Source organism: Alternaria infectoria (assembly GCF_024043175.1).
Source record: "Alternaria infectoria strain BMP 0036 chromosome Unknown scaffold_20, whole genome shotgun sequence".
Lineage (NCBI taxonomy): Eukaryota > Fungi > Ascomycota > Dothideomycetes > Pleosporales > Pleosporaceae > Alternaria > Alternaria infectoria.
In genome coordinates, this window is record NW_026250709.1 from 159,999 (window position 1) to 177,369 (window position 17,371).

A 17,371-nucleotide genomic window follows, 5' to 3' on the forward strand; every position below is an offset into this window, starting at 1 on the left:
AGTGGAGGCGATTATGTGTGGTGAGCGGACTATTAGCGGCTTCCGATGACAAAGATTTGAATATGTGGTATGGTACGGGTGTCGTCATCGTACGTATCGTGGTGTATCAACATACATGGAAGGCTCGTTTCATTTCCCATCTACACAGGCAGGTGGCGAAGCTATAAGACATGTGCTTCGCATGCTTGCTTGCTCCAAACACCTCGAGTGAAATCAGATGGAAACACTCATCGAGCAATGGACATGAAATAGTGTCAACTTCAGATCTTCATATCCATTACTTTATCTTTAAGCTCTACATCTTCCCCTTCCCCTCTCCCTTTGTACAACCTCCACTTCCTCTTTCCTCCGTCTATGCAAACGTTGTTGAAAACGCGATTAAAAGTCTACTAATGATGAATAAGTGAGAACAAGCTGGAACCGCACCATACGATCCAGCATTGCTAATTACAAGGCTTAATAAAAATGTGTACATCCAAATGCAGGTCGTCAAAAACGTCAAGTATACGGTCTTTGTCGGATAGTCGTGAAGTTATCGCTTGCGCTGCGATGCGTTGCGATATGATGCGGATGAACGCTAAAGTCGATGATGGAGACGTGCCGCCCAGTATATGCGTGTCGAAAGGTTTTCGTCGTGGTGGCGCAGATTTTCGTCCAGGGCCAAGGAAGATTTAGTCAGTCCGGCCCTTTCCATCAACAACGCCATTCGCCCTCCCGTTCTTCTCACTCGTCTTCTTAGGAATGGTAAGACAGTTGATACCCAAGTAATCACAAATACTTGTAATAACCAAATGCGCCCACTTGCCATATACAACAGCAGCGAAGACGAAGTAAGCGCGAAGGTACCAGAGTTCGAAGCTAGCAGAGATGGGACCGAATGTCGTGCCGGGGATGGTGAAGTAGGGGTGGTTGATGAGCAGGGCGCCTCCGATCATGGGCGCGAGCATGATAGTCCAGTAAGGGAAGGGCTGGTGTGTGAGATGCGCGAGGATGATCTTGGTTGTCATGCGACCGAAGACTAGCGACATAGTCAGGCAGTAGAGGACGAGGTGGTTGTCTTCTAGTAGTTTCGAGTAGGGCGATCCGAGCCAGGCCATGGTGGAGACGACGAAGATGACTAGCGGTGTCCATTCCTTGAGAAGGGGTAGCAGAGGCTCGTTCCTGGAGCGACGCGCTTTCGCTACGTTGACGATGCAGGCGGGGAGGTGGGCGGCGAAGAAGGTGAAGAGGATGATGGGTACCCAGAGTTCCTTCAGGGTTACGTCGCCGATTTCTGCTTTGTAGGATGGGAAGTAGGTCGCGAGGGGTTTCGACCAGATCTCTGGGCCGAAGTAGCCGGACATGCAGATGAAGGTGCATGCAAGGATGAGTCCCTCTGTGAGGAGTTAGTAATGTCCACGCCAATCAAGCAGCTAACGTACCTGTAGGACCGTTGAAGTAGCCCAAATACAGCGTATGGGTATGGTATGTCTCCCAGGTCGAGAAGAACATGGGCAGCACAGGGATCAGCGCAGTAAAGGCGCCAATCTTGGTTGAGCCGTATCCAACAGCCGCTGTCTCGAGGAGACTGGCCAAAGTGCAGTTCAAAGAATCAATCCCATGGCTACGTCACAATCAGTATCGTGATATTGGCGCATTGGGCTGTGTTTATCACGTACTCAAAAAGTTCTCCCAGCGGGCTCGAGGTGCCGGTTCGGCGCGCTTGCTTTCCGTCGACGTTGTCCATGGTGGAGTACCTGCAAGGGATTAGCGCAGCCCTCACTCCCTTGTGCTGTTGTGTTTCTTACATCCACATGCCAAAGGCGAAGCTGTAGTATACCCATGAGGGCGCTGGTCCGACCAGATCCGGGATGTAAAGCTCGAGCAGCACAACGTTGCCCAGGATGAAGAAGAAGCCTAATAACGTGACGAGGTTCGGCGCCAGCCATAGCGGCAGCAGCTCGACAAAGGCATTCCACTATGTTCACGTCAGGGCGCGTTGCGGTTGCGCGGGTGCAGGGTGCGTACGTAATGCTTGAGGATGTAGCGGGAGATGAAGGATTTGTCGACGCTCGAGTATTTGTAGGTCCTGAGGTGTTGCAGCGCATCTTCGGAGACGCACTCATGCCTCGCGGTTTCTGCGCAATTAATCATGTCAGTTGGATGCGCGTCGGTGGATGGTCAAGGGGGCGTACCTTTGCTCGGCGGCATGGCGGGATTGTGTGTGACGGGGTGTGGGAGAGACATGAGTTTGGCGGGGCGGATTAATTTATATAAGGGTCGTGGCCATGTGGTGAAGCGGGGAATATGCGCTGCAGGTGCCGCCTGTCTCTTGTGGGATGGGATGAACAACGGGATGGCTCTGGCGGGCGTCAAACTTCTAAAGGGTACGGGTCCGTCGGCTCGGTAGAGCCATCTGCAAGGGTTGGTGCCATGCGAGATTGCACGTCATCGCTTGGCTCCAATCGCTCTTGCACGTGAAGATCACAGCCGGTCTGGTGAGAACATTACACAGTATAGAAACAAAGTACTTGAGATGCTAGTCTGAGACTGACGCGCAACGCAATGGGTTATCATTAGATACAAATGTCAACAGAACAACTGCTGTACAAGCTCTTTACACTGAGCTTTGCCACGTGGAGGCTCACCCTGCCTTCCGCTCACTCACTCAAAACTTCCAAATCTGTACCTCAACTCGGACGGCGCGTCAACGGGTGTGGGCGCCTGTCGTTCCCTCAAAGCAGGTCCGCGTCGGTCATCGTTCTATGATTCCGCAGCAGCCTTCCTCTGGTCCTCCTCCCTGCGCATGTCTTCCAGAAATTTCTCCCACGTCTCGATAGTGCCCTGAAAGAAGTCGACATGCGCATCGGCGAGATCGCCCAGAGTATCCTTAAATTCGACCGCTTTGATGCGCTCAAAGTCCTGTACCTCCTTGACGGTGTGCTCGTCAAAGGCCTCGCTGTTTTTCTTAGCCAGCTCAACTTCGCCCGTGAGTCGCTCAATCTCAACTTCCAGCTTGCGGACCCGTTGCCGACGCGCTTGGTCGTGATCGATACCCCGGAAGTCTTCTACCTTGGATCGCAGGAAGCCAGATGCACCCATGCCGGCCCCTGTCGCGCTAGCCAACGAATCCCGATCCGCGGCAGATTTGGCAAGGTACTCACTCAGCTGTTCGAAATCGAGCTGCTTGGCTTCTCGTGTGCGGAGTAGTGTCTTGACGGCTTGGATGTATGCGTCCATGTCGCGCAGACTAGTGAGGTAGTTCTGGTCTGTGTGGTCGCGGATAGACTTGAACCCCTGTGAGGTTGTATTTACAGAAGCAGCGAAGGATGTCAGGTTCCCTTCGACCGCAGGTTCCATGGTCGTCAGCTTTTGGCACTGTGTCGCTAGATCGGCGTAGTCGGTCTCCAGATCACCCTGTCGCCTGGCTACCTTGACGGTAACCTTCTCCACATTGTTCAGATCCTCGCCGAGCTTGTTGGCACGCTCGACAACTTCGATGAAGCGCTGGTCCGGCTTGTGAATCTTGCTAAAGGTGTTGATGAGGCTTTCTGTGACAGCATCCACGAAGCCGCCGCCGCCCTGGTCGGAGCCGCTTGCAGCTCTTGATGACCGTCCCTTCATGTGTTGATTCCAGTCCGGGCTCTCCAGGAAGTTGATGACCAGAGCCGCTCTCCGTAGCACTGGATGCAGTGATATCCGCTTGAGGAAGCGGTGCAGCGAGTGGGCGCGTCTCTGCATGAAGTCCGGGCCAAAGCGGTCTCCACGCACATACTCCATCTTGTGCTTGTCGGGCAGCGGCGGGACGGCGCATTGCGGGTATTCTTTCGAGAGCTGTTTCCAGAGGAAGACGAAGTCTGTGAAGCGGCGGCGGACGGAGAATTCGGGTTTCTGGAAGGACTGGAAGTCGGACTGCGGGGATGTTTGTTAGACCCCGAACGTAGGAATAGTGGAGCTGCAGCAAGAGGCACACCTTTGTAGTTACTAGATACGAGACATATTGGTTTGGTGTGCCTGGCAGCTCTTTCTGCGGGCTGCCGACAAACGTCTCCAGGCGCCCTTCGCTGAAGTCGGCCGCCATTGCGCGTCTACGGACCTCGTGTGGATCGCGGATGTATATGAGGCGGCTCTTCTCAAGCTCTTCGAAGTCGCTAATCTGGTCGTATTCGGGGTCGTCGAGCAGATCGTCAAACTGGTACGGCGGGCTTGTTGGCGTGGGCTGTGCTGGACAGCTCGGAGGTGAATCGGTGACGTCGGCTGGGTACCCGGGCTTAGCGCCCTCCAAGGTGGGCGCACGATTCCTGACGCGCTCGTACATGGCTTCAAAGTCGTCGGCGCTCCTATAAAGCGAATGAGAGTCTTTTACAGCGACCATGATATAGTGAGCGAGCTTTGCAAGAATGATTAATAGTGTATAACGAGTGCAGCTAACCGCCACAACCATGGAGGGTCACCAAGCATCTACAGTGAATGGAGAAAGTGCGACTTGTCTAACAAACACGCGCAATTGCCGCGTCCACACCGAAATGCCACCAAACATAGCCCACCCTAGTGAGAGAAAACAGAGGTATCGTAAGTGACCTTTAACCAACCAAGACCTAATCCGAGACATGGAAAACACATCAATCGTCATGGGCGCCGAAGCGCTTGCTAAACTCTTCGAAAAGCTGCGGGGTAATTTCGTCGCTGCTGTTCCCGTTGACCGTCCAGAGTACGCCGAGCTTGTCGTAATGCTCCAGCAGAGGCTCGCTGTGTTCCTTGAAGTTTTTCAACCGCGCCTTCCACACCTCCGGGTCATCATCCGCTCTTTGTGTCAGCGGCTCGCCCGTGATATCATCCTTGCCATCTACCTTTGGCGCATTGAATGTGGTGTTGTAGACACGTCCCGATGCCTCGTGTACCCAGCGGTTGCATATGCGATCGATGATGATGTCACTCGGGGTGTTGAGGTTGACTACCATGTTGATGGGCACGATGTTGTCGAGTTGGATCGCCTGAACGGCGGTTCGGGGGAAACCGTCGAGTATGAATGAAGCCGACGGCCTGTTGGAGAAGGTGTAGCGGGGAGCCCGTACCGCCGAGGGGATCATGACTGCATCTACCGTCGTCTCTGGCACGTCCATGGAGCTGAAGTTGAGCGCATATGGCCGCAAAGCGTTGTCTCGTATCCAACCGCGGTTCGTGAGTTCGTTGACGATGAGGCGCAGGATCATGGCGTCGGGTACTAGTTTGCCAGCCTTCATCGTGGATTCGGCGTGTATGCCTGCGCAAGTCAGCATTTTTCGTTATGAAGAGAGCAACGCGCATACCGAGAGGTGTCCGCTCCCGAACATTCTTCCTCAGCAAATCGCCAGAGCTGATTGACGAGAGCTCAGGGAATTTTTTCATCATGCGCTCCGTCTGAGTTCCCTTCCCGACGCCAGGCGCGCCGACCAGTATGATCCTGGCGGCCTTGGACAACCGTTGGACAGTCATTGTTGTGATGTGTGTTGTCGCTGATTTATGCTATAGAAGCGACTCTAGAAATATGCTGCTGGGGATAGTCCAGGTCGGTACGGTGAATAAAGCTCGAGGGCTCCGCCGAGGGCTCGTAGTTACTAAAACAAATCCATGGCGAAAATTGTGTGGAATGAAATGGAGGATCGGAACTAGGGTTCGGAGAGAAGTGACAGGAGGAATTATGGAGTGCCCAGACGCGGAACCTGGGTTAAGATGGGAGAGGGACGATTACCGTCGGATAGGCGTGGAGTGAGGGGACGGCCCAGCATTCACGGCATGCCATTCGCAAGCCGCGCTGTCGTTCTTGCGGACATCGGAGACCCCAGCGCCTCGGCCAATTGGCGACAATATGCCGACAGAGAGAATACCCATTGGCCCTTACGTCTCTTCGTACAAATCCGAGGTACATGTTGCTGCCTGCCTGTAGCGGCCCATGGCGCACATGTCATGCGTCCATCCGGTATCTTCCTAGCTGTCACCATGATGCGCGTCAGGCGAATGGCTTATGCGCCCGTTGGTGGCGACCAAGCTTTACCCAGCAGATCGCCCGGCGGTCCCTGAGACTAAGTCCGAAGACGCAACGTCAGAGGAACCCATTTTCTCAGAGCTGCATCACTCCACACTCCTTGCATCAAATTCCCAACACACACACAGCCTTCTCTTTTCTACCCTTCATCTGTTGATTCACTACCCACACTACTTTAATCGTTGTACTGTATACGTCACTCCCTACACTTCCCCCGGCGCAATGTACGCCGGTCGCACTGCCTCCAGGGCAGCGCCCGCAGTATTCCGAGCGGGCATCAGGACTACTACCAGAGCTCATCGCCCTATGCTGAGGAACTCGCCCGCGATTCGCATCCTCATTCCGCTACGCGCCCTCCAAACTGAGTCGACGTCGAACAATGCGCAAAACTACCCGCCTCCTGGTTTCGACCCCAAGCAGGCCAACCAGCACCTCCTCAAGCCCCAGCAACAGTCAAAACAGTCTCCCGAGAAATCAGACCCCATCATTCCCAAGTCTGGCGCAACCTCCAACCCGAAGACACCCGCGCAAGATGTCCAAACATTAAGCGAGCTGAAGATGGACAAGTCGGCTGCTGAGTCCAAGGACGAGAAGAAGATCCTGGCCAAAAGGGACGCAGAGAAGAAGAAGTTGACCGTCTGGCAAAAGGTCAAGAAGGAATTGGTCCACTACTGGGATGGCACCAAGCTGCTGGGCTTCGAGGTCCGGATTAGCTCCAAACTCGCTCTCAAGATGGCAGCTGGGTACGAACTTACCCGCCGTGAGCGTCGACAAGTACGTGTTTGAAGCCAGCATTTGTGAATTTTACTAACAGACCTAGTTGCAACGTACCGTACAGGATCTGGCCCGCTTGGTACCTTTCCTGCCCTTCGTCATCGTCCCCTTCGCCGAACTGCTGCTCCCTGTAGCGCTCAAGCTCTTCCCCAACATGCTGCCCAGCACGTACGAGGGTCAGTCGGCCAAGGACACCAAAGCCCAGACGCTCCGAGCGACCCGAAAGGACGTTAGCGACTTCCTTCGTCAAACACTCAAGGAGACTGGCCTGCCTGTCTCTGCTGAGAACGCGCAGACAGAGGAGTTTGCCGAATTCTTCCGCAAGGTGCGCACCACGGGAGAGAAGCCAACACCAGAGGAGATCATCAAGGTGTGCAAGATTTTCAAGGACGACCTCACCCTGGACAACTTGTCTCGCCCTCAGCTGGTTTCCATCTGCCGCTACATGAACATCACCTCCTTCGGTACAGACAACTTCCTGCGCTACCAGGTTCGCGTGCGTATGCGCCAGATCAAGCGTGACGACCGTGCCATTGCCTACGAAGGTGTTGAAAGCCTTTCCGTCCCCGAGCTCCAGACCGCCTGCGCAAGCCGCGGTCTACGAACCTACGGCGTCTCTCCTGGCCGGTTACGGGACGACCTCACTAGCTGGCTCGATCTTCGCCTGAAGCACGGCGTTCCATCAACTCTTCTCGTGCTCTCCAACGCATTCGTTTACGCCCAGGGCAAGGAGACCGAGATGACCTCTCAAATCGATGCTTTGGAAGCCGTCCTCTCCAGTATCCCTGAGGAACTGTACCACGAAATGGATCTCGAGGTCCGCAACGCCGAAGGTGCCGCAACCAACAAGCAGCGTCTTGAGGTCCTCAAGGAGCAGCAAGAACTCATCAACGAGGAGAACGAGCAAACCGAGACCGTTGAGAACAAGGCCACAGCCTCGCCCAAGGACCACGAGGACATCGACGAGAAGCCTGCCCGGGACGCACAGGAGGCAAAGGAAGCCAAGGCCGAAGAGGAGAGCAAAGAAGCCGAGGCCAGCGCTGGTGATGCCGCCGGTGGAAGCGCCGAGCGTGCCGAACAGGATGAGCGCGCCTTGAAGATGGACGACCCCACTGGCAAGGGCGAGAAGCCCGCTGAAGCGAAGAAGGAGTAAGAAAAGCAAAGACTCATCAAGCAAAACCACTTCTCTACTTTTGTTGTGTATAGCTACGAAATCTCTTGTCATTGGCGTCCCGAAAGAAAGGTCCATAGAAAATACCCTGTTCCGATATTGTTGGATGGGAAGGACTATAGAATTGTATATCGTATAGAGATGCGAGATCATGCTCGCTAGTATAAGCTATTGAATGAAAGTTATACATTGAACTCTAGCTCGAATGGTTTAAGTGCTGTGTGTATCTAGGTATGCTTCGGACGGAACCAGCAGTCTGGAATATTGACGTCACTTGCACATCCCCCACCCCCCACCATCGACGCCTCGATCGTATCTCAATCAAGCTTTCTGCCAAGCAACACGCATTAACTTGGCAGTGAACCACTACTCGTTTTACTGCTTTCCCTACAATCAATCAGTCCTGTTTTATTTCAAAGACGGTCGAACGAAAGTATACCATCAAAATGCCAGACGCAGCACAAATCAACCGCTCCATCAGCACTATCAGGACGGAACTCGAGTATCTCGTCTCAAGCGGTGTTTTGGCCCCGCCGCAGTTGCAGTCTATTCAGGCGCAGTTACCTGTACGTATGCTTTCTGCTACATCTTTCCTACCTTTGTCTTGTCTGCTTGTCTCATCCAGAACACTAAGAGCACCTGTTAACGGACACTAGCAACCGAACGGCCAACCCTCCCAATACATCGATCCCAAGTATGTAGATGGAGGGAACCAGTTCAACCCCGCGTTAGTCGCGCAACAAGCTCAGGATCCGGCGCATCCGGCGAATCCGAACCATCCAAAGGTATGTCTTTCCTTTACCCATTCCATCTATAATCCAGAAACAAAACGATGTTGGATGGTTTGGAGACGAGGAAGAAGATATGTTAATGTGATGTGCAGCACCACGAATGGGCGAGTAAGCTAGCGCATAAATTTGGGAATGCGGCGGTTTATGGGGCTGGAGCGACGTTTGGTGCGGATCTGGTTAATGATGCTATGAGGAAGTTTTGAGATGCCCATATCGAGTAGACGGAGAAATGATGGAAGATGGATGTAGATGGGGTAGGTCAGGTGCTCGTTGGTACCGAAGGGAAGATAAGTGGGCTTCTTTTATGTGTTATTGGGTACGGATGTCTGAGTCCTGTGTTTCAATACAGAGCTGTTGATTCGGTATCTTGTAGTTGTACTTTGGTACTGACTCACTCCGAGAAGTATGAGTGTGGCCACCCATGGATCATGCTCTTAGGACTGTCCTTTCCAAAAGAACGTCTATCTCACATAGGATTATATAGCTTTACATTTCAGTCCCATTCCTCCATAACACTTTCTCCTCGATCTCAACACCACCATCATGTCACCAAGAGCCTCAAAAACCATCTCCGCCGCAAACCAAGCCATCGCGGCACAGAACCAACTGAACTCCCCCTTCCTGCGCCTCCCCAGCGAAATCCGAAACCAAATCTACTACTACGCCCTAGGCGGCCATGAAATCTACCTCGTAACCCTTCCCAGTGACGACAAGAAGAAGCGACTAGGATGCCGCCCACCCCACCAAAAAACCTGGGAAATGCACCCCATCACAAAGAAGCTAGCCATCAACCTCCCACTCACCTGCCGCCAAATCCGCTGTGACCTAGGAGCCTACTACCCCTTCATCCACAACACTTTCGGCGCAACGGTACTCGCGGGTTTCCATGATATGCTACACAGGTTTACGATTGGACAGAGAAACAGGATTGAGTTGGTTGTTACGGACCATGAATATTATCCGACGGGGAGATGGTTGTGGATTCGGGAGTACATTATGCTTTGTGGACTGCCGAGGTTGAAGCTGGTTGTGTTGAGGGATGTTTCTGGTGTGGGGGAGAGGGAGAGGGAAGAGATACGCAGGACGTTTTTGGAGGAACTTGGGGATGGTGTGAAGGTTGAGATTATTGATGATAAACTGGGGTAAGCGGGATGTGCGAAGGCCACAGAACTAGCCCTATGGTGGGACGCCTATGGGAAGAAGGATGACAAGAAGATCTTGGACATCTGACTAAACACACTCTATTCCGTTATCAAAATGCCCTAATAAGCAGTCTCGTACGACAAAGTATACCTTTTTCAACCCATCTACTTACTACCCATCTCAAGACGCTGCTCAATCACACTAACCCTCCCACTCAAATCGCGCTCATCAATCTCAACAACTGGCCCATGATACGTCTTCCTTGCCCAAACCGCATAATAAACCGCACTGATGACCGCTATCGTACCCGTTACCAAAATTGCCCAATTCATATTCGCAGGCGTAACCTCCGCAAAGCTAGGCCAGAAACTGAAGAAGAAAACAAAGCTAAGATAGGCGCAGGCAAAGACATTATTAGCGATACCTATTGCGCCGGGCAGACGCCAAGGGCCCCATACAGCGCGGACCATACCGTCGCTAGTTGTGGATTGACTATCTGTGTCGAAGGATTCGCTGGGTGGGAGAATGGCGCCTGTGCAGCGGCGGTAGAGGAGAAGGGAAGAAGTGAGGAGGTAGGAGGAGAAGAGACCGGCGATGGCGACGGAGATTACGCCGTTGAAGGCGGTGGTGGATCCGATGTTTACTAGTGCGAGAAGGCAGGCGATGAAGCTTGTGAAGGCTACGGCGTAGACGGGGATGGATGTACGATCGCTGACCTGGTATATGTTAGTACGACCTTTCTTTCCTATCTAAGGTTTTGTAGTATACATACCTTGCTCAAGGTTCTCCATCCAGGTAGACCCCGATCTCGAGCAAAAGCCCAGCAAATTCTCGATGTCGATGCGGAGAAGCCCACGTTCGCACTGATGGTCAGCACCATGACGATGGATGCCATGACAGCGGCACCAGAGCGTGATTGAACGGCTCGATGAAAGATAGCCATGAAAGGGAACGCAGGGTTCTCTAGAAGTACAGTGTCGAGATCGCCCATCCGTAAGAGCACGGTGACCATCATGACGAAGCCAAGAGAGCCGTTGATTGCGATGCCAGTCATGATGGAGCGAGGTACGACGATCTGTGCGTTTTGAATCTCCTCGGATAGCTATGATGATGTGTTAGTGTCTTGCTGCGAAGCCGGATGCTGGAAGTTGATCTAAAGTAGGCAGACACTCACATGAATCGGCCCATCACCGCCAACAAACGCAAAGACACTCCCCATAATGCCAATACAAAAGCTCAATCCCTGAGTCTGCCAATGTCCCATATTTACGAACGTGGTAAAAGTCTCTTTCGCATTACCCTGTGGCCCAAGAACCAGCAAGGGAATCAAGATGGCGAAGAAACCAAGGATATGCAAGACCAATAGCGCTCCTTCGAACTTGGGTAGTAGCCATCCAGCAGCAATGTTGATAAAGACGCAAAAGGCGATGATCGCCCAGTAGAGGAGAGTGACGTGCCAGTTCTGAGGGACGTACGTATCGGGTTGGCAGAGCATGAGAAGGCCTTGAATGAGGCCACCGGTGAGGAAAGCGCCGGACCCGAGTGATGCTAGCCAGCCACAGAGAGTGAGCCATCCTGCGGGGAAGTCGCGTTAGCACACGCTATCGATAGAGATCGTCGAGTTTGAGGTTTACACACCTGAGATGTAACTCAACAGTTTCTGAGAGCTTTTTGGTGCAAGCATGGAAACCCAGTGGTATTGACCACCAGATGTAGGCGCCCTTTGATGAATGTTGGCAATTGGCTCAACGTTAAAAGACCCGGCTTCCGGTCGTAACTCACATTGAAACAAGCTCGCTGAGCACCATGAACACAGATACGGTGCCGAGCCATACGATGAGGTAGCCATAGATCACACCAGCGGGGCCGCCACTGCTTCTTTCAGCACGACTGTCTCATGGTTGATGTGTTGTGTCATGCTGTGTACTCACTTCTGGAAGCCGACCAGGAACAACCTGAGAAACTGTCAGCGACGTGTCAACGTGTAGTACTAGGTAGTACGACGTACACAAGAGATCCTTCCCAGGTGATCAAGACGGTGCAGCTGAAACCGAGGATAGACAGGAAGCCGAAGCGACGCTGTACTTGCATCAGCCATGTTCGTGATCAATGCAGAGGAATACATACCTTCAGTACAGCTTTCTTCCCCAATCTTGCCAGAGCAAGATCATCGTGCTTGTCGCTAGAACGTGGCCTTGCAGTGTTTAGTTCCGGCTCACTGGATTTAGTCGAAGAGAACGCCATCGTGCCACCAATACGAGTACAAGTGAAAAGTCGATACAGCAATAAAAGCGGAACTCGTGAGACGACCGATGATGGAGGAGATGAAAGAGAGAACAAGCAGAAGGATAAAGAGAAAGAACCGAGTTGCCGTTAGAACCAAGTAGCCGCATAGATGAAGAACTAGGGCCGCTTATGCACAACATTGTAGCCGAGATGATCCTCGTAATGATCCTGACCGTTGACCTATAGCCTGTTCACCAATAGGATCGTAGCACCAGTTGTCCCAATCCGGAAGACCTGCTGGAAGAAACCTAGGCGCATATGCTGCGTGCCGTGCCACCTGCACTGCGAAACGAGGGTACAGCAAGGGTGTGCGTTTCTGAAATGCCGTGCCAATTTTTGCATGTGTTGGTTTGTGCTTTCTGGACTGTGGTACATACTATAGATATAGATTTACTGCAGTATTGTTGTAGCCGGCATGCGGGCTACTGGTTCTACTTGCACTGCCCAACTCTTCGATACTTGGATGCTCCTATCCGGCCCGCTGTATGAGGGTCTGGAATTTTCGGAGCGTCCCGATCGCGATATGTCCATGAGTTGGTATCCTTTGCTGTCGTCTTTGGAGGTTTGCTCTCCTCGACGGCGCAGATCGTCCAATCGCATGAGTCCCGACTCAAACCCCTCCATGAAAAGCTTGGTATACGGAAGACATGTAGTGACGATAGCAAAGCATTGCACAATCTGGTTGCAGATAGATGAGCGCCAGTAACCGAGTGTTAGATCGTCTTTCAAAGTGGAATTGGTGCTGTCGCGATTGAAGAAGCTAAGCTGAACCGCAGCAGCGACAAGAACTCTTGTGTAGCTCGTCAGTATTTGAGATACCTGTAGGGCTTCGTACTCACAGTAACCGACATGAGAACAAAGCCATGACCGCCGCCTTCCGTTGCCGTCGCATGTGAAGTTGCGCTGTTATGCCCAATTCCAAGGCCACGATCGCGAGCTCTGTCATGATATTGAAGCATGAGACGGTATTCCACCAGGTCAACTGCCTAACGTCAGCCAGAAGCCGACTACGCATCTGCGTTGATTACTGACACGGTCGATGCAGCGATCCAATGTTCTGTCCCATGGCCGGGGCAGCCGGCACTCGAATGCTGCGACCAACACAGAACAAACCAGCCATAAGATTATAAGAGCCAAGACGCCGAAGTTGATTCTGCGGTGGAGTTCGGATGGAGTCAGATGATGGACGAATGCTACGACAGCAAGCTTCGAGAAGCCGAGGGAGACAATGAAGAGTATCATTGCGGCGTATTCGCTCTTCGCTCATATCAGCGCTCCGGACCAGGTACTCAAGCGGAGGTAGGAGGTTACTTTGAGATTCGACTCAATCTGATATCCACTCAAAGTCGCGATCGGTTTCCCGAAACCGTAGTGTGCTTGCAGCAATACGGCGACAGATTGTGCGACGCAAAATATCTGGCAATATTTATTAGCAAATGTTGCTGAGTATGTTCATGCTTGACTTACCAGGGATGCAAGTACGAGCCATGACTCGATAGTCAATGTTCGAAACACGTAGAATTTGATGCCGGCATGCGTTAAGAACGCTAGGAGGCTGGTGACGAGAGTGAACCAAGTGATGATCTGAACGATGGGCGTCCAATTCAAGTCCGACAAAATGACTTGATACATAGTCTTAGACATACGCTAGAAAGGCTGTTGAGCAGAGGCCGATCCACGACTACTGCGAGAACGGACATGTTGTATGGAATGTGGGGTGAGCGGCGCGGGTAGCAAGAAGCAGGGTGAACGTATCAGGTACGAACCCGCCAGTGCGGTTCTTCTCGTGATGAGTAGCACAACAGAGCTGTGCCACATGCAGCTGCGCAAAAGTATAGGAGTTGGGAAACCATGGTGGCAACGTCGCGTTGAGCATAAAGCGGCTGGCATGCCGGCTAAAAGAGCTTTTTATTACCTCACAGAACGCTCGATACCTCGAGTGTATCTGCTGAAGCAGTCGAGGAACTGCCTGCGCAGCCCTACGATCTTGCGGAGAGCTCGAAGGGGCACAGCATGTGGCCTATCGTTGTGGTTGCGTACGTGTGCTGCAACTGGTGTGGAGTGGGCACACCAACACAGCCACGTGTACGGCGTTGTCTCAGGAGTTGACTGATCCGGAGGTGGTTCAAGTTGCGCGCCGCTTGTTGAACGGCTGCTCGACTCCAGTAGTTAGGTTAGACGGCGATTACCCAAAGCATCGGGGCGCAATACAGGTTTGGTCAACTATGCAGGAAGTATCAAGTCTTAGGGCGAGGCTGGGATGTGATCTTCATACTAAAGCAGTGCCGGGAGCGGTCCGCATCATTGGAGTTAGGTCTTCCTTGTCGGTTAGTCGGACAAAAGCCTCTGTTCGCCTGTAACGCGATGGCGTGACGCTCGCCTGTCAAAAAGCGAGGGTCTTCGACTTCGCGAAGCAGGCCTCTTGAGATTGCGACTGCACCCATACCCTGGCGACATGGCTGATTGGCTTGCGGCTGAACGGAGGGACACGCTCCTTTTCACAAGAACGGATCGAGCCACCGGAAGATGTTCCATGTATATCTAGGTAATGCTGGCGATGATGGTATACACATGTTGAGATGGGTGTTGCAAAGGGCGAGCTGAGACTGGGGATGGGAACTCGGCCCAAGTGATGATGACATGACGCCAAGACACTAATTGAGCTAGAGCACAGCGAGGGGCAACGCGCTGAATGGCACTTGGTGCAAGAGCGATTGAGTACTACGATACACCAGGAGACGTTTTTGAACCACCACATCGGCACATCCTAGCAGGGTGTGAATTTACACAACAGCGTTCATGTCCGGCGGATAAATTATGCAGGCGGCCGGCCATGCCACGCGCTACCGAGCTCCGAATCGACCTCGGGAGTCTCTCCATTTAGCACTGTACCCGAGACAGCTAACGATTTCAATGTTCTTCGATCGGTAGCTGCAAATATCTCGCCTGAGTTGAGAGTCTTGACGGAGACGAGGAGTTCAGAACGCAACCTTGGATAGGTTTTTCAGTGGACTGAACACTAGATAACACACACTCAGGCCGAACCATATTGCGCGACATTCAATTATCGTATTCTACGACTCATTACATACGTAAACCACCACAGAAGCAACTTTTCAGTTCCTCCGCTCACCGTACCCATAATCCGCTCTAACGAAATCCCACGCACACCGCTGAACCCCTATAGTAGCCTTTACACCTGCATCGTCATTTCCAAACAGATTGTTCCATGCCATCCTAAAATCCCTCATTCTCTTGTTAGTCGCCACTGCCCAATCTTTCCGTGCCTGTTCATCTTGCAGTCCATGAGGAAGCCAGAAACCAACTTGCTCGCCGCTTGGCTCGAATTCGAAAGAAGCATGTGGATTGTGGCAGTGGTATGTACACGATGGATATTTCGGATTGCGGATGTCATCGCGGAGGCGACGCCGGCGGGAGGGACAGTGTTCTGGGCAGGGATCCGTTGGTGCCGGAATGGGAGACAGCGTGAGTGTAGGATCTACAAGCTCCTCGGTTGTCGAGGGCGGTGTTTCGATGCCTGTGGAGCTTTCGCCCTCACTGTCGATTTCGGTTTGTAGTCGAGATAAGCCATCGATATCTTCGGTATTCTCAACATCGTCCTCTGCCGCTTCGATCTCCTCTCCGAACAGTATACCTATATCTCCCCTTTGAAGGGTGTCTTCCTCTTTCTCGACCTTCTCAACATGTACCAACTCCTCATTCAGCTTCTCATCGGGCACATAGCATCTATGGCCCGCATCCCACTCTCCAAATCCACCCCATGTCTTCAGTGCCTCCATTACACTGTCAATGTCGCAATTTGACCTCAATACGACCGCCGCAAACCAGTACCCCGGCTGAACGAACACGTCCCCCCTTTGTTGTTCCAAATCTAATGCCATTTCTGAGCAGTTCTTGCATTGGCACTTGAACCCTCCTACCTCCAATATATCGACGGCGGCAAATGCTGGAAAAGCAGAGAGTCTATCAAGCAACCTCCAAACCGCAGGCTTATTCACCGAGCTGCGCTCATCAATCGGAAGACGAATCGCTTCCTCCGTTGCAAGGCCATTGGTGACCAACATCCTCCAAGCTCGGTAGTGCCTCGCTTGTAACTCGTATCTTTGTTTGAGACTGAGGAAGAGAGGGGTGAGCGCGCGAGCCTGGAGGACTGGCCAATCGTATAGAAGTTGTGAGGCCATCGCGCTAGATAGGTAGATCGACTGGTAGAGGGAGTCGTGGTGGAGAGGATGACCATTTCCACCGCGAGATAAGACGCGGAGGAGCTCTCGTGTCATGGTGAGATCTACTTGGATTGCTTGTGGGCGCGTTGGCCTTAGTGGTTGGAGTGACATGCCGGACATCTTCTAAATCGGTGTTGCGAAATTGTCTTGGGGTGATGTTGCTGTGGTGTTGTAAGTGCAGATGTAAGATAGTTGGATGCTTGCGGTGATGCGTTCTTATCTACGAGTTGAAATGGAAAATATATCCAAAAAGCGAGGGCGTCGACCATGGTTTCATGCTCGACTGACCAACAAGAACGCCTACATATCGAACCATTAGTCATCTCTCTACCAGCTACCAAACTACCACTCCATGTTAAACCCCCCTCACAAACTCATCGCCTTTCCGGTACCCGTCCCGATGCTCTCTTTGAGTATTCTCAAATCCATTTGGTACTGCTTAATCGTCTTCGGTGGCATCCCCACCTCCCAGTCATCTTTACTCCCAATTCCACCTCCATCCACTTTGACATATTCCTTCTCCACCCTAACATTCCGCTCCCTTCCAAACCCACCTCCGAATCCACTTCTACCTTCACCACCCGATCCACTGACTTTGCTACCGCCGTCTACCTTCTTACCCTTCTCTGCCTTGCTCACCTTCCTCTTCTGCTTCTTTACCTCTTTCTTCCTCTCCCTCTCGTTCTCCAATCTACACGGCCTGCAAAACCCAGTCTCAGTTCCATCACTCAGCACTCTAGTATGGCCATCTACGCCTCGAGAAGTAGTCGTGTCGGGCAGGATTCTGAGATTTGTCCTACATGCACATGGGAGGTTGTTCGCAGCTGCTTGGCAGGGGACTACATCGCCGACGTTGCTGTACTCGTGGCCGCACTCTCGCCAGTAAATTTTGTATTGAGTGCATAGAGCTGGAGTGGTGGTAAGGGGATTTGGGTCCATCGTATGGTTGAATGCAGCT

General features: G+C 52.4%; 9 protein-coding genes across 9 annotated transcripts; 3 read left to right on the forward strand and 6 right to left on the reverse strand.

Annotated features, from left to right (window-relative positions):
* Nucleotides 1-671: 671 nt before the first annotated feature.
* J4E92_008965 (uncharacterized protein) lies at nucleotides 672-2,190 on the reverse strand (the record flags this gene model as incomplete). The annotated part of the gene is made up of 6 exons (XM_051500314.1): nucleotides 672-1,375; nucleotides 1,422-1,603; nucleotides 1,659-1,736; nucleotides 1,788-1,957; nucleotides 2,008-2,117; nucleotides 2,175-2,190. 6 exons carry the CDS (start codon nucleotides 2,188-2,190, stop codon nucleotides 672-674), a joined length of 1,260 nt encoding a protein of 419 aa, XP_051349402.1.
* Nucleotides 2,191-2,742: 552 nt separating this feature from the next.
* J4E92_008966 (uncharacterized protein) lies at nucleotides 2,743-4,354 on the reverse strand (the record flags this gene model as incomplete). The annotated part of the gene is made up of 2 exons (XM_051500315.1): nucleotides 2,743-3,891; nucleotides 3,953-4,354. The coding sequence occupies 2 exons, from the start codon at nucleotides 4,352-4,354 to the stop codon at nucleotides 2,743-2,745; spliced, it is 1,551 nt and encodes a 516-aa protein (XP_051349403.1).
* Nucleotides 4,355-4,601: 247 nt separating this feature from the next.
* Nucleotides 4,602-5,454, reverse strand: J4E92_008967 (uncharacterized protein; the record flags this gene model as incomplete). Its single annotated transcript, XM_051500316.1, has 2 exons — nucleotides 4,602-5,242; nucleotides 5,289-5,454. 2 exons carry the CDS (start codon nucleotides 5,452-5,454, stop codon nucleotides 4,602-4,604), a joined length of 807 nt encoding a protein of 268 aa, XP_051349404.1.
* An 856-nt stretch (nucleotides 5,455-6,310) lies between these two features.
* Nucleotides 6,311-7,931, forward strand: J4E92_008968 (uncharacterized protein; the record flags this gene model as incomplete). The annotated part of the gene is made up of 2 exons (XM_051500317.1): nucleotides 6,311-6,778; nucleotides 6,825-7,931. The coding sequence occupies 2 exons, from the start codon at nucleotides 6,311-6,313 to the stop codon at nucleotides 7,929-7,931; spliced, it is 1,575 nt and encodes a 524-aa protein (XP_051349405.1).
* A 464-nt stretch (nucleotides 7,932-8,395) lies between these two features.
* J4E92_008969 (uncharacterized protein) lies at nucleotides 8,396-8,943 on the forward strand (the record flags this gene model as incomplete). Its single annotated transcript, XM_051500318.1, has 3 exons — nucleotides 8,396-8,515; nucleotides 8,606-8,734; nucleotides 8,833-8,943. 3 exons carry the CDS (start codon nucleotides 8,396-8,398, stop codon nucleotides 8,941-8,943), a joined length of 360 nt encoding a protein of 119 aa, XP_051349406.1.
* Nucleotides 8,944-9,283: 340 nt separating this feature from the next.
* Nucleotides 9,284-9,672, forward strand: J4E92_008970 (uncharacterized protein; the record flags this gene model as incomplete). Its single annotated transcript, XM_051500319.1, has 2 exons — nucleotides 9,284-9,610; nucleotides 9,667-9,672. 2 exons carry the CDS (start codon nucleotides 9,284-9,286, stop codon nucleotides 9,670-9,672), a joined length of 333 nt encoding a protein of 110 aa, XP_051349407.1.
* A 375-nt stretch (nucleotides 9,673-10,047) lies between these two features.
* J4E92_008971 (uncharacterized protein) lies at nucleotides 10,048-12,127 on the reverse strand (the record flags this gene model as incomplete). The annotated part of the gene is made up of 8 exons (XM_051500320.1): nucleotides 10,048-10,599; nucleotides 10,656-10,985; nucleotides 11,058-11,458; nucleotides 11,522-11,604; nucleotides 11,666-11,755; nucleotides 11,815-11,838; nucleotides 11,892-11,962; nucleotides 12,011-12,127. 8 exons carry the CDS (start codon nucleotides 12,125-12,127, stop codon nucleotides 10,048-10,050), a joined length of 1,668 nt encoding a protein of 555 aa, XP_051349408.1.
* Nucleotides 12,128-12,559: 432 nt separating this feature from the next.
* J4E92_008972 (uncharacterized protein) lies at nucleotides 12,560-13,813 on the reverse strand (the record flags this gene model as incomplete). The annotated part of the gene is made up of 5 exons (XM_051500321.1): nucleotides 12,560-12,959; nucleotides 13,009-13,151; nucleotides 13,202-13,426; nucleotides 13,481-13,585; nucleotides 13,637-13,813. 5 exons carry the CDS (start codon nucleotides 13,811-13,813, stop codon nucleotides 12,560-12,562), a joined length of 1,050 nt encoding a protein of 349 aa, XP_051349409.1.
* Nucleotides 13,814-16,779: 2,966 nt separating this feature from the next.
* Nucleotides 16,780-17,221, reverse strand: J4E92_008973 (uncharacterized protein; the record flags this gene model as incomplete). The annotated part of the gene is made up of 2 exons (XM_051500322.1): nucleotides 16,780-17,104; nucleotides 17,214-17,221. 2 exons carry the CDS (start codon nucleotides 17,219-17,221, stop codon nucleotides 16,780-16,782), a joined length of 333 nt encoding a protein of 110 aa, XP_051349410.1.
* Nucleotides 17,222-17,371: the final 150 nt, after the last annotated feature.